The sequence below is a fragment of the Palaemon carinicauda genome, chromosome 5, assembly GCF_036898095.1.
Source record: "Palaemon carinicauda isolate YSFRI2023 chromosome 5, ASM3689809v2, whole genome shotgun sequence".
NCBI lineage: Eukaryota > Metazoa > Arthropoda > Malacostraca > Decapoda > Palaemonidae > Palaemon > Palaemon carinicauda.
The window spans coordinates 119,934,213-119,949,212 of NC_090729.1; the positions used below are offsets into that span (position 1 = coordinate 119,934,213).

General features: G+C 37.7%; 1 protein-coding gene across 3 annotated transcripts in view; it reads left to right on the forward strand.

Annotated features, from left to right (window-relative positions):
- LOC137641441 (uncharacterized) overlaps nt 1-15,000 on the forward strand; it is a 19,026-nt gene that overhangs the window by 3,595 nt on the left and 431 nt on the right. Inside the window, exons 1-3 of one of the 3 annotated variants that reach the window (XM_068373983.1) lie at nt 8,771-8,892; nt 11,277-12,090; nt 14,186-15,000. The exon at nt 14,186-15,000 is cut by the window's right edge and continues 431 nt beyond it. In XM_068373983.1, the coding sequence (XP_068230084.1) occupies nt 8,892; nt 11,277-12,090; nt 14,186-14,636 (1,266 nt within the window). In that variant the 5' untranslated portion in view covers nt 8,771-8,891 and the 3' untranslated portion in view covers nt 14,637-15,000. Of the gene's footprint in view, nt 1-1,816; nt 2,631-4,115; nt 4,698-8,770; nt 8,893-11,276; nt 12,091-14,185 lie in introns of those variants that run through there. The other 2 variants (XM_068373982.1, XM_068373981.1) reach the window with 2 other exon arrangements.

Consider the following 15,000-nt stretch of genomic DNA (forward strand, 5'->3'; position numbering starts at 1 on the left):
GATTTGTTATAATGTTGAACATGTTTATTAGAATCTGTGAAGAATTAGTAAAACATTAGATGATTAGATAATTAGTAAAACATTACATAGTTTTTATTTTCATGAACAATACATAAGAGTACCAAAAACAATTCACTGAATTAATGATGATGATGATTATTATTATTATTATTATTATTATTATTATTATTATTATTATTACTTGCTAAGCTACAACCCTAGCTGGAAAAGCAAGATCCTATAAGCTCAGGGGCTCCAACAGGAAAAATAGCCCAGTGACAAAAGGAAACAAGGAAAAATAAAATCTTTTAAGAACAGTAACAACATTAAAATAAATATTTATTACATAAACTGTATATACTTTAACAAAACAAGAAGAAGAGAAATTATATAGAATAGTGTGCCCGAGTGTACCCTCAAGCAAGAGAACTGTAACCCAAGACAATGGAAGACCATGGTACAGAGGCTATGGCACTACCCAAGACTAGAGAACAATGGTTTAATTTTAGAGTTGCTTATCATAGCTAAAGAGTCTCTTCTACCCTTACCAAGAGGAAAGTGGCCACTGAACAATTACACTGCAGCAGTTAACCCCTTGGGTGAAGAATTGTCTTGTAATCTCAGTTTTGTCAGGTGTATGAGGGCTGGGGAGAATATATAAAGAAAAGGCCAGAGTATTCGGTGCATGTGTAGGCAAAGGGAAAGTGAACCATAACCAGAGAGAAGGATCCAATGTAATACTGTCTGGCCAGTCAAAGGTCCCCATAACTCTCCAGGGGTAGACATATATTGTAATAGGAGTTGGAGAGAGAGAATTTAGATACCTGGGATCTGCTATAAATTAGGAGAGAGTATGTGAGCCTAAAGTTGAGAATAGGATAAAAGCACCACGGGGAAATGGAGGTAGGTAGACGGAGTGGTATGTGATGAGATAATGCCAATTAAGGTAAAAGTCAAGATCTATAGCACAGTAATAAGACCAGTGTTAATGTATGGATCAGAAACTTTGGCTTTATGACGAAAAGAGGAAGCCAAGCTAGAGAGAACAGAGAGGAGAGTTATGGGAGTATCACTGTTTGCAAGACTGGAAAATGATGAAAGAAAAAGAATGGCACATGTTAAGGATGGGGAGTGGGGAGGGAGGGAGGAGGGCTTAGGAGGAACCTGTTATGGGGAAAAGATCAAAAGGGAAGCAGAGAATTAGATGGGGAGATCAGGTGAAGGATGATATGGAGAGAAGAGGTTTGGTGGAAGAGGATGCTTTTGATAGAAGGCATTTGAGAGGGCGCATCAGGCGTCCGAGCTGTCATCATCATCATCATCATCTACTCCTACGCCTATGGACGTAAAGGGCATCGGTTAGATTTCACTAGTTGTCTCTATCTTGAGCTTTTAATTCAATACTTCTCTACTCATCATCTCCCACTTCGCGCTTCATAGTTCTCAGCCATGTAGGCCTGGGTCTTCCTACTCTTCTAGTGTCTTGTGGAGCCCAGTTGAATATACCACCAAGGACCTTGACTAAATATATCTGATTTTACAGAATAAGATTTCAAAAGCAGTATTTAGAAAATTTCTAGGAATACTGTTTCACTTATTTCAGATACAAGAAAACTTCTTGCTCAGACATAAGTGTTAGGTTTACTGCACGTGAATTAGCATCCTTATATTTGTTAATTTATTTATCCTGTGACATCCTTTGGACTGCAAAAACGTAACACCATTATATTTGTTAGTTTTTTCCAGTGACATCTTCTGAAAAGCAGGACGTATCACCTTTATATTTGTTAATTTTCTTTTTTTTTTTATTTTCCAGTGACATCCTCTGGAACGCCGAACGTAACATCTCAAAGTCTAATAACCGAAGATCACGTAAGAAAAGCCCTTAATTCCGACAAGGGAAGTGATGCTATCCTGGATTCCTGGAAGGTGGTTGACTTCACCAAACCTGGAGATAATTATGCTTGCATAGTGACGAGCGTAGAAGTCAAATATCAGAAGGACAAGCAAGACTGTGAGGTCACTTACGTCGTCAAACTGAATTCCCTAAGAAAATTTGAGGGTCTTGAAGATTTCACACCGATCATTTTTGACAAGGAGGGGAGATTCTATAAAGAGGTTTTACCAGCATTGAATGAAGAATTACTATCTGTAGGTCAGCATCCTCTTCGCCTCCCCAAGTGCTTTCTCGTCTCATTGGAAAATGGCAAAGAGCAACTGTATTTTGAAGATCTCAGGGCCATGGATTTCAAGATGAACGACAGAAGGAAAGGTCTGAGTAAAGACCATACTGTCCTCATCATGAACGAACTAGCTAGGCTACACAGCGCTTCTTACCTCCTGATGAGCAAGTTTGACAAGGGAGAAACAGTTGGGACGAAATATGAATTTCTTACTAAGGAAATGTTTGATATGAATCCCGCCTCCAAAGAGTTGTTCCAACCGATGTTTGAACAGCAAATTGATACAGGGGTGATGATGTTGGAGAAAATTGGCGGATATGAGACGTCCATTCGCTGGTTGAAGACGCTCAAGCCTGAGATCGATATGCTTTTTACAACTTATATGAAAAGCGAGAAGTTCAACAGTATATGTCATGGCGACTGTTGGAACAACAACTTCCTTTTTAGGTGAGTCTGACTTTTAGAAAGTCCAGAGATTTGCTATATCCTTTGGACTAAAAACTCCTAAGATGGATTTTCTTCTTGTGTACTGTACATCTTATCTATCTAATACTTTATAATATTTTGTCAATACACACACACATATATCTACCTATATATATATATATATATATATATATATATATATATATATATATATATATATATATGTACATATATATATATATATATATATGTATGTATATATATATATATATATATATATATATATATATACATATATATATATATATGTATATATATATATATATATATATATATATATATATATATATATATATAATACGCATTCAAATTCAAAAGTCTTTGAAATTTATTTTTAGTCTTGGGTAGTGTTATAGCCTCTGTACCATGGTCTTCCATTGTCTTGTATTAGAGTTCTCTTACTTGCGGGTACACTCGGGTACGCTGTTCTATCTTTTTCCTCTTCCTCTAGTTTGTTTTTTCTTTTTTTTTTAAGATTTATAGTTTATATATGAAGGATCTAATTTAGTGTTGTCGCTTTTCTTAAAATATTTATTATTGTTACTTCTCTAACAGTTTGTTTATTTCCTTGTTTCCTTTCCTCAGTGGGTTATTTTCCCTGTTGGAGTCCTTGAGCTTATAGCATTTTGCTGTTTCATCTAGGATTATAGCTTACCTTGTAAATAATAATGATAATAATTTTGTTCAATTGCTGGAATCACGAATCCTGATGAAGCAGTGATTATTTTGAACTATGCTGATCATCGTCCCTCATTATTATTATTATTATTATTATTATTATTATTATTATTATTATTGTTATTATTATTATTATTCTTTTGAATTTTTGTATTTGGACGAAAATTTTGAGGTGAGTTTATAGAAACTTTGATTTACTGTTCAGAGCTTCAGTCATATCTCACTGTTGCTTTTGAATCTAATAGAATGCATTACTGTACCAAATGTAGATTAATATAATCTGCTTGAATTATTTTTGAGAATATTATTTTTATTCGACAGATACTACTCTCTGTACAATCAACGTTAAGTGAAGTCTTAAGGCGGGTTTACACGGTCGAACGGTTCGTCGAACGTGGTTCGACAGACAAGTTTTTGAAGTGATATTCGGACGTGTGAACGGGGTATTTGGTTGTCGAACACGTCATCAAACAGTTCGAAGAAAGTCTGTTCTCGCCTGACTTTTGTGGGCGGGGCTTCATTGTCCACAAACCTTATGCATTTGTGACTGACTCCGCCCTTTCGAACCGTTTGACAAGCAGGTTCGACAGCCGAATTCGACGAACCGTTTGACAAGCAAGTTCGACAACCGAGTTCGACGAACCGTTTGACAAGCAGGTTCGACAACCGAGTTCGACGAACCGTTTGACCGTGTAATCCCCGCTTTAGTTTCTTCCCATAAGACCCATGAAGAGGACTGCTATTAACCTGGGGTCAATCTCTTTCCAGATATGATGACGAGGGTCATCCCATAGATGTCATGTTACTTGACCTCCAGATGTGTCGTGAGGCCTCTATAGCCAGTGACCTGAATTACTTTTTGTACAGCAGTGTGAGTGGTGACGTCAGGGTGCCCAACATCGATCACATTATGTCCGTCTATCATAAATCTTATAAACAAGTGCTTGAGGCTGCTGGCTTACCTATGTTCTTCGACGAGAAGGAACTCATGGAGGAATTCAGGGCCAAGAATAAACTTGGGGTGTTCTTCTCGATGGGATTCATACCAATATTACTTATGGAGCCCGAAGAGGTTCCTGACATGAATGAAACTGATATGGAAACTATTTTACGAGAATGGAGAGCGATGGCTATGGAAAAACTCAATACCAATCCTTTGTGCAAACCTCGTTTTCTGTCAGTGTTTGATGAACTTATGGAGACTGGATTGATATCCTAAATAGGGGTAATTAAGATATTAAGAGAAAGAGACGACTGGCGAAATCTAGCCTAGGCCCTTTGCGTCAACAGACGTAGGAGATGATGAAGATATTAAGAAATGTTTTCAAATATTTTTTCAACTTCAATGGTACAACGATTTTGAGAAATATGATATAATTACTTCAGTTGCTTGTAATTATAGTTTGGTTTACAGAATACCCTTTGTATAAATATTAATTTTCACTATAGGTCTAAGAATTTTTTTTATTACATGAGGAATGATTAAATGAAAAGCAGAATCGTTGTATCAGTCTGTTATATCTTTTTCCTTTTGTTTAAATATGATATTTATAGAGTCATATATATATAAATAAATGTGAGTTCCTACTTTAAGAAAGATCATTATCCTTCTAGTTGTATTAGCTTGCTTGGGAATCTTGGTTTTGCTGAAGAGTATATCAAAGTGACGAAAACACCAAAAAAAAAAAGGACACTCCTCAGTCTTAGATTTTACACTGTTACAAAAAAAGCGTAATTTTAATCGTAAATTCTCCTTAAAAATATATTGTTCTCAACCGCATTCCAGTAAAATACAGACGACCGTAATTTTAACCCTAATTTGTTATTATATTTTACGGGTTGGTGACCATAATATCTCACTTTTACTTCTATATAACCGTTTTTAAAACGGTAAAAATCCTGGAATAAATATTGTCAGACATTTACCGTTTTTTATGCAAAATTTTAACAATGTAAGGAACCTGGGGGTAAATTTAAGATTATCTTTAGAGATGGAAAGTTCAAGAGGATGCTGATGAAAATTTCTTAAATAAGACTAATTGAGTTTTGAAAAGGATTTTATATTGATTTGTGAAACTAGTTGAGATACGTTGATTAAGGAGAAAATTTGAAAATGAAGAACGTTAAAGGTTATTTGGAACAATAGAAACTGTAGGGTAATTGAATACAAGGGACAAGGAGCAGTGAATGTTAATAAGAATAGTAGGGGAATATTAATAGTTGTATGGTATAGTGATTCAAGAATAAATTTACGTAATTATGATTGCATGGGAAAATATACCAATCATGGAATAATTGTAGAATGGTGGAAAAAATTATCTTACCAAATAAGTTGTGGAAGGAGATTGTCTAACAAGCATGAACTGGAGCCTGTGGAGATTATTGATTCAATCTACTACTACTACTACTACTACTACTACTATTCTTATTACTATTGCTACTACTACTACTACTACTAATAATAATAATAATAATAATAGTAATGATAATAATAATAATAATAATAATAGAAAATCTGGATAGCAATGTTTTGAGGGGTTTTGGCCACCATGAGATAATGTAAATTGATAGGTTAATGGAACCTGGACAAAATTTAGAAGTATTAGAAGGAGAAATGGAAAGGGAGAAAGACCAAGAAAAGCTGGTCAGATGAGGCACAAGTGCCAGCAAGAAAGGGCCTTGATATATGGAAGGAATAGGAATGAAAAAGTAGGGTGAGTTGCACTGTGTTTAGATGGTTGGGTTACTGTTTAAAGGTTTAAAGGCCACTCATGAATGGCAGAGGCAAAGGTCAGTAATATTGCCCTATCAACCAGGACAATGCCCTAGAGACTAACCATATATACATATGATGATCAGCACCCTAGCCCCCTCTCCATCCAAGCTATGACCAAAGAGGGGGAGGCAATGACTGCTGATGACTCAGCAGGTAGACCTAAAGGCTCCCCCAAACGCCCCATCCTTAGCTCACAAGGATGGTGAGGTTGAAGCGACCAAAGGAACTAACAAGTTTAAGTGGGACTCGAACACCAGTCTGGCGTTCACCAGTCAGGGACGTTACCACAACTTTTCTAGACAGGTAAATGAAGAGTCAATGATTTAGATGTGATAGTTATTGCTTGGGAGACAATAGCAAAGATGTAGCGAACAAGACTGATGATAGATGTGGGTGATGAAGAAGACACTGCAGAGGGAGAAGAAAAAGAAATCTCAGGAGAAGAGAGCTAGTAGTACCCTGAAAACATTATCAACTTCTTCTTCTTCCCCACCCTTATCCCTTATCTCAGTATCTACTGTAATTCTCTCCCTCCCTCCAGATCTTCTCCCCACTAACAGGTTCCTCCTAAGTCCTTCTCACAGCATTATCAATTGCCAACTGAAAAAGAACGCCTTCTAGAAGAGGCTTCAAACTGCTATTAAGACGTTCATTACCACAAATAGTGAGCAGATGCAGATCTTTCACTAGAGTCGGGGGTAGATCAACCTTATCAACTTTTCACTTCTCATAACCAGGATCACCTTTGGGCTGAAATACACTATATATCAGAACCCAAACCAACGGATATGAGGATAGTTATCAAGTTATTGTTGGACAACCGATACCAGCTAGCTTTGTTCTGCGCCGAGTCCCTTATTGAGTGAGGAGAATGTTCTATTGGTACCATTATGGGCTAAGTAAGGATGCAGCCAAAGAACTTCAGAAGAAGTATACCATCACTGTTAGGAGAGCAGACAAAATCACTTCCATATGTACCCGTTAGTAGCGTACGAAACTATATGGTAACCTGGCAAACAGAACTAAGTTTGAGTGGCTCACTAACAACCCCATCGAGGAGATCCAAAGGGGAGCAAACAGGACCATAGACGCCGTTAATGCCATCACCATTCCCACCCCCATACCTCCTATTGTAGGGGACTATGGACTAGTGAATGAGAAAATGCATAAAGTTGATAACCAGTATTACCAGCTCCAACCTTCATTCAGCCAGACTCCTGTTTCCACCAACCACATGGGTAAATGGCTGAACAATTTATATTATTATTATTATTATTATTATTATTATTATAGGATGCCATAAGCCCAAGGGTTCCAACAGGGCAAACAGCCCAGTGAGGAAAGGAAATAAGGTAATGCTCAGAACTTCTTCAAGGATAATTTAAATTCATTTTTGGTGACATTTCACACTGGTTGAATGATGCTATTAGAAATGAAGAGATTAAACTTGTTGCAGTGGTGAGGGTGGTTTGGGGGAGCCTACAAGTCTATTCGCTGAGTCATTAGCAGTCACTGCCTGGCCCTCCCTGGTCCTAATTTGATGAAGAGGGATTTGGACGCTGATCATAAGTACTGCATGTTTGGTCAATCTCGAGGACATTGTCCCTTTGAACCTTTGAATTTGCTTCAAAGTGGTTAAACGCATTTAGCATAGACTATCCAAAATAAGTACATAGAGAAAATGTAGTGTTTTAGGATATATAGCCAATGGACACAACTAGATGCGTACAAACTTGTATAAAGTATTCGATAAATAAGGAATTAATTAACTTTTTTATGTACAGAAAAGACAACAACAACCCAGCCACTGAGGGGGGGACCAAGCCAGCCTCAACTTGGTGCCGGTCCCAAGCCCGGGTAAATGGGGAGGGTTGGCGGCAGGAAAGGCATCCAGCCATGAAAAATTAGCCCAAACAACTATGGTCAGTGAGTATAATCAGAGGTAAATGGAGAAAGCTGACCAGAAACATCGACCCCACATAGATGTGGGAAAAGATGTAGACAAAGAAGAAGAAGAAGAAGAAGAAGAAGACAACAATAATACATGAGAATACACCTCAACAATTGGATCATGGGGTTCTCTAAATTTTTCATTAGATTCAGTAAATACTTATATAGGTTATTACCTTCGCACACTTTGTTGAGGCGAAGGTTTTGTTTTGATTGAGTGTATTCATTTGTTTGTATGTTTGTGATTCGCAGAACTCAAAATCTATTTGACCGGATCTCATGAAATTTGGTGTGATGATTGGCCATGATCCAAGGTCAATTTGATTAGATTTTGGGAGTGATTGGGTCAAAAGTTAAGGCTAAGGTCACAAAAAGGTCAAAGATTTTTTTTTGCGCTATCATGGACAATTTTTATCTGATTTGCATGAAATTATTGCCAAAAAAGTGCACAATTCAATTGCCGATTTTATATGATATAGGCGAAGGTAGGCGCTCTACCAAGTGTCCGTTTTCGTTTTAGGTAATGTTATCCTTCGTTCGTATTATGCTTGCTTTCTTAATATTAATTGAAAATGTCTATTATGCATTGTAACATTTTGTAACTAACTGCATTAGTGTCTGTTATATGATAAAATGTTTTTACGATACTTTCGATACAAAATACGGTGAGTGGACAATGTGCAGTACAATACTTTGGAGAAAGTCATCTGGCATCGCCGCCAATGTTGAGCTGCCAGAGCCAGTTAGTGTCATCTCTTTGGTGTGATTCCCTGCAAAGCTCTGCGCTGCTGCGGGAATAATTCAGTTCCTGGTTTACTAGTAAGAATTTTCTTTATATTCTCTTGACTGTGCGATTTTTTGTCTTCTAAATATTACTACACATATTTCTGATGGGATTTTTTCTTAGTTGTCAACCATATATCAAACTGGAATATTCTGGACAGAAAATTCAGAGCAACCCGCATCTTCTCTCTCTCTCTCTCTCTCTCTCTCTCTCTCTCTCTCTCTCTCTCTCTCTCTCTCTCTTATTGATAATAAAAATCTGTGATTCTCAAGTGTGGTCACTAAAGGAGAGAGAGAGAGAGAGAGAGAGAGAGAGAGAGATTTCAATAAAAACATTTAAGAAGCCGGAAATAGCTCCAGAAATACAAACTGTGGTTTACTTGCGAGTTATGAGAACGGTACCAGTAGGCCTACTACTTTGGCAACGGATCTAATAAATGGCTAAATTATTTTGTGGCATAGGTATCATAAAACACGAAAACAAACGGTGTATCCCATGGAGAGTTTCAGTGTTTATTTGTCAGTAGCAAGTACGTTATTAACTTACTAGTACACTTTTGGGAGGGGGCCCGGAGAGATTCTAATATGTGATGTGTTTTAGAGTGCCATATGTGGATGAGATCATGGTGAGGGGTAGATGGAGATGGTTTGGACATGCTCTTCGCACTCCCCAAGAGAGATTAGTTCACCAAACGTTCAGCTGGGCTCCACAAGGCACTAGAAGAGTTGGAAGACCAAGGCCTACATGGCTGAGGACTATGAAACGCGAAGTAGATTATGAATGGTGAAGTATCGAATCAAAACTTCAAGATAGAGACGACTGGCGAAATCTAACCAAGGCCCTTTGCGTCAATAAGCCTAGGAGGAGATGATGATGATGATGTTTAGTCTGCTGAGACTGAGAGCTGCTTTGGAAAATGAATTGGAGCCAATTTTTTTCTTTTTTTTTCACAGACGTTTACTCAGGGCTTTACTACAATGGGTGTGAGGGATAATTTTTTCTCTAAACTCTCGGATATTGTGAATGAAAAGTCTTAAACCAGCCACGGAAGCCCTTCAGTCACTGACCGAAGCCATATAACTTCAGCGGACAGTTTTCCACGAGCAATACGAAGTTGGAGGTCATTGGAAGAAAAGAATAGGAAGAAATGTGTATCGTCGGCTTTAAATTTAATTTTAAAAAGCCAGTTCGAATTGGAGTGATGGAAATGGAGGTACAGGGAACGAGAAGGAGAGGGAGACCAAAGCGAAGGTGGATGGACTGTATCAAGGATGACCTTCGATCAAAGGGATTAACCGGTGATGAAGTGTGGGATAGAGGTAGATGGAGAAAGCCGTCAGAAACATCGACCCCACATAGAAGTGGGAAAAGATGCAAAGAATATTATTATCATTATTATTATTATTATTATTATTATTACATTAGCTAGTTACAACCCTAGTTGGAAAAGCAACCCCAAAGGTTCCACCAGGGAAAACTAGCCCAGTGAGGAAAGGATATATGTTGTAATTTGGGTTGATTAGTTCTGTCTATTTTATAGACTTAGTAGGTTTTCTTTGTCACTTAAATAACAAAGATATCCAACTACATCAATTGCTGTCATTAATACATTGATACACTCCAGAGAGAGAGAGAGAGAGGGAGAATGTATTTTCTAAAGTGGTAATACTAGAATTTTACCTTTAAAAACAGATAGCTAAAATATTCTATCAAAGAAATTTATGCAAGAACTTTGACTAGATATCTAAATTAACAGGATTAATACAATTTCTAAAAATAGCGAACAACAGAAAGATCCTAATATCGAATTCACTCTCCTTGGCAGTAAAGACAAGGTGATCTTCATTTACGATAAGTTGTACCTGTATCATACCCGGACCAGGATTGGAACCTATACGTCTGAATCAAAAGAGAACTAAATGGGTAGAAACGTTTATTATAGATGAATTTCTTTTCGTCTTTATACCCGAGGCATAGTGAACTCAATATTGAAAGCAATTTGTGGCTCGGTATTTGAAGAAAAAAAATTAACTTGTATAAAAATAGCAATCAAAAGAATGTGACTTAGAACTTTATTATCTTAAACCTATAAATTACTCGGAAAGTTTTTAGGAATGCTGTGACGCTAACTTCAGATATATGAATGCTTACTCCACCATAAGTGTTAAGAATACTGCACGTGAATTAGCATCCTTATATTTGTTAATTTTTTCCAGTGACACCCTCTGGAACGCAGACCGTAACCCCTTATATATGTTATTTTTTTATATATATATTCTAGTGACATCCTCTGGAACGCAGAATGTAACACCTTTATAGCATATTTTTTAATTTTTTTTTTTTTATTTTCCAGTGGCATCCTCTGGAACGCAGAACGTACCACCCTTATATTTGTTAATTTTCTTTTTTTATTTTCCAGTGGCATCCTCTGGAACGCAGAATCTAACACCTCAAAGTCTAATAACTGAAGATCATGTTACAAAAGCTCTCAATTCCGACAAGGGAAGTGATGCTGTCCTGGAATCCTGGAAGGTGGTTGACTTCACCAAACCTGGAGATAATTACGCATCTATAGTGACGAGTGTAGAAGTCAAATACCAGATGAATGAACAAGAATGTGAAGTCACCTATGTCATCAAGCTCAACTCCCTGAGGAACCTTGGAGGTCTCTCTGCCTTGACACCGATGAATTTCGCTAAGGAGGGAGGATTCTATGGAGAAGTTGTACCTGCATTGAATGAAATATTAGTATCTGCAGGTCAGCATCCTCTTCGCTTCCCCAAGTGCTTTCTTGCTTCTTTGGAAGATGGTAAAGAGCAACTGTATTTTGAGGATCTCAGGGCTATGGATTTCAAGATGTACGACAGAAGGAAAGGTCTGAGTAAAGACCACACTACCCTCGTCATGGCTGAACTAGCCAGGCTACACAGTGCCTCATACCTGTTGATGACAAAACTGAGTGAAGGGGAAACTGTAGGATCAAAATATGAATTTCTTTGTAAGGATTTCTTTGAAATGGCTCCCAATGCCAAAGAGATGTTCTTACCGATGTTTGAGCATCAAGTTAATACTGGGGTAATGATGTTGGAGAAAGTTGGTGGATATGAGACGGTCATTCGTTGGTTGAATTCGCTCAAACCCGAGGCAGAGACTCTTTTTACAACCTACATGAAAAGCGTAAAATTTAACAGTATATGCCACGGGGACTGCTGGAACAACAATATTCTCTTCAGGTGAGTCTCATCATCATCCTCCTCTCCTTCTACGCCTATTGACGCAAAGGGCTTTGATTAGATTTCGACGTTCGTCTCTATCTTGAGCTTTTAAATCAATTCTCCTCCAATCATCGTCTACTACTTCGCGGTTCATAGTCCTCAGCCATGCAGGACTTGGTCCTCCAACTCTTCTAGTGCCTTGTGAAGTCCAGTTGAAAGTTTGGTGAACAAATCTCTCTTGGGGAGTGCGAAGAGCACTCCATCTGCCCCTCACCTTGATCTCATCCACATATGGCACTCGAGTAATCTCTATTATAGTTTCCTTTCTAATCCTGTCCTGCTATTTAATTCCCAATATTCTTCTGAGAGCTTTGTTCTCAAATCTACAAAATCTGTTGGATATTGTTTCATTGTCATACCACGACTCATGTCCATACAGTAACACCAATCTCACTAAACTAATATATATCCTGATTTATATATAGGCGATTTAAGCCTAACGTTTGGAAATTTCCAAACTTTCCTATATCTTTAGCTTTAAAGATCCCCACAAATAATTATTTCTTTCGTACATCTTTTCTCTGTTTAATATCTTACTAACTTGTTTTCTTGTTCTCATATTGGGTGTAAGGAAAATGGAAATCCCTTTGGGTCATTGCCGTCCATTATCTTTATGCATCCTGGGGATGCATTGAGCCGAAGGATATTACGTTTAGTATTCTTTTTTCATGGGTCATTTCTTCCAGATGATACCATTCAACTTTACTATAGTTACCACATAGATTCCAGGTGAAATAAGTCCCACCCCCTGATGATGTCATCGCCAATCATGTTATCTCCCTCGTTAACAGCTTAGAATTTGTAGGGGGATGTATTGTGACCGCTGTTAACAAGGGAGACAATGTGATTGGCTAAGATGTCCTCAGGGGGAAAGGCTTATTTCGCCCGGAATCTTTGTGGTGACTATAGTGAAGTTGAATGGTATCATCTGAAAGAAATGACCCATGAGAAAAGAATACTAAACTTAATATCCTTCGGCTCGATGCCTCCCTAGGATGCATAAAAATAATGGACGATGATGATTCAAAGGGTTTTCCATTTTCCTTACACCCGTGTGAGAACCAGGAAACAAGTAGGTAAGGGTAAGATATTGCATTGATACTTAATAGCTGATATCTAAGAGTCTCTTATCTGATCATCAATATAAACAAAGGAAGCCTGATGGAGCAGTGAACATACTGCAACATACCTGGCCATCTTCCCTCATGAAATATCATCATCATCATTATCAACCGTTACTAGTCCACTGCAGAACAAAGGCCACAGACATGTCCTTCCACTTGGTTCAGTTTATGGTGTTTCTATGCCAGTCCGCACGCAAACTTTCTTAGTTCGTTAATCCATCGGCTTCTCTCCCTTCTGTTTCTTTTATAATCTCAAGGGGCCCATTCTGTTATTCTTAAAGTCCATCTATTGTTGTCATTCTCATTATATGCCCTGCCCATGTATATTTCCATTTCTTACTTGTTAGAATATCCTCTACTGTAGTTTGAAATATGGCAAACCCTAATTTTCTATTTCTTTTCTGACCTCTCTTTGAATCATTTTTTTAGCTGACAAATTCCTATCTTTGTTAAGTGATTTCTATTCCTCTCCTTCCTCAATACCCTCCTAGAGACTCTACACTCTCTCAACTCCCGTGTAGACGGTTGCAGTTTATTTTCAATTACTTATTTGCTATCGTTTAACGCACATTCTTTTTTTTTTTTGAGGGGGGGGTCGCGGGCCGATGACTTCATTGTGGTTTACGATAACATCTCTTAGAAAGCCATTGCTTGGTGTACTTTAATTATTCCCTCCGTAAAGAAGGCTATAAGATCGAAATTTAAATGTTTTCTTTGAATTCTTAGTCTTTTAAAAGATGCCAAGCTGATATTGTTAATATTTTGTATGTACTTATCGCAACTTTAGTTGCCTCTTATTATTTTTACCTAGATTAGGAGAGTGCATTAGTCTATCTTTCGTTATTGTTGACAAATATGGCTAAACTTGAGGTATTTTTTAGAATATCTTTAATAAGGTTAATGTTAACCTGGGGTCAATCTCTTTCCAGATATGATGACGAGGGTCATCCCATAGATGTCATGTTACTTGACCTTCAGATGTGTCGTGAGGCCTCTATAGCCAGTGACCTGAATTACTTCTTGTACAGCAGTGTAAGTGGTGATGTCAGGGTACCTAACATCGATCAAATCATGTCCGTCTATCATAAATCTTATAAACAAGTGCTCGAGGCTGCTGGCTTACCTATGTACTTCGACGAGAAGGAACTCATGGAGGAATTCAGGGCCAAGAATAAGATTGGCGCGCTCTCTTCTATAGGTTTCGTACCAATAATATTATTGGAACCCGAAGAAGCTCCAGAACTTGCTGATTCAGACTGGGAAACTCTTGTGCAGGAATGGAGAGCCATAGCTTTGGATAAGCTCAAAACAAATCCCTTGTGTCAACCTCGTTTTCTGTCAGTGTTTGATGAACTTATGGAAACGGGATTGATATCCTAAATAGTGCTATTTGAGCCTCTGAAACTGACATGAAGAGAAAGTGAATTGGGGAAGTAGAAGATAATTACGTTAGTGGACTCTGACTCCTTTACATAAACAATGGATTTTGTGTAAAAAAAATATTTACCTCCACCAACGAAGATGGGAGGAGGTTGTGTTTTCGCCCCTGTTTGTCCATTTATCCGTTTGTTTGTTTGTAAACAGCTTCCTGACCACACTTTTACTCATTGAGCAGTGAAACTTTCAGAGATTAAATGTTATGATGAGACGTTGAAATGATTCAATTTTAAAAGTCTTATGTCAAAGGTCAAGGTCGAGCAAAAAGTAGACCAAATTAACCCTAACCTTAACGCCAAGTTCGCAC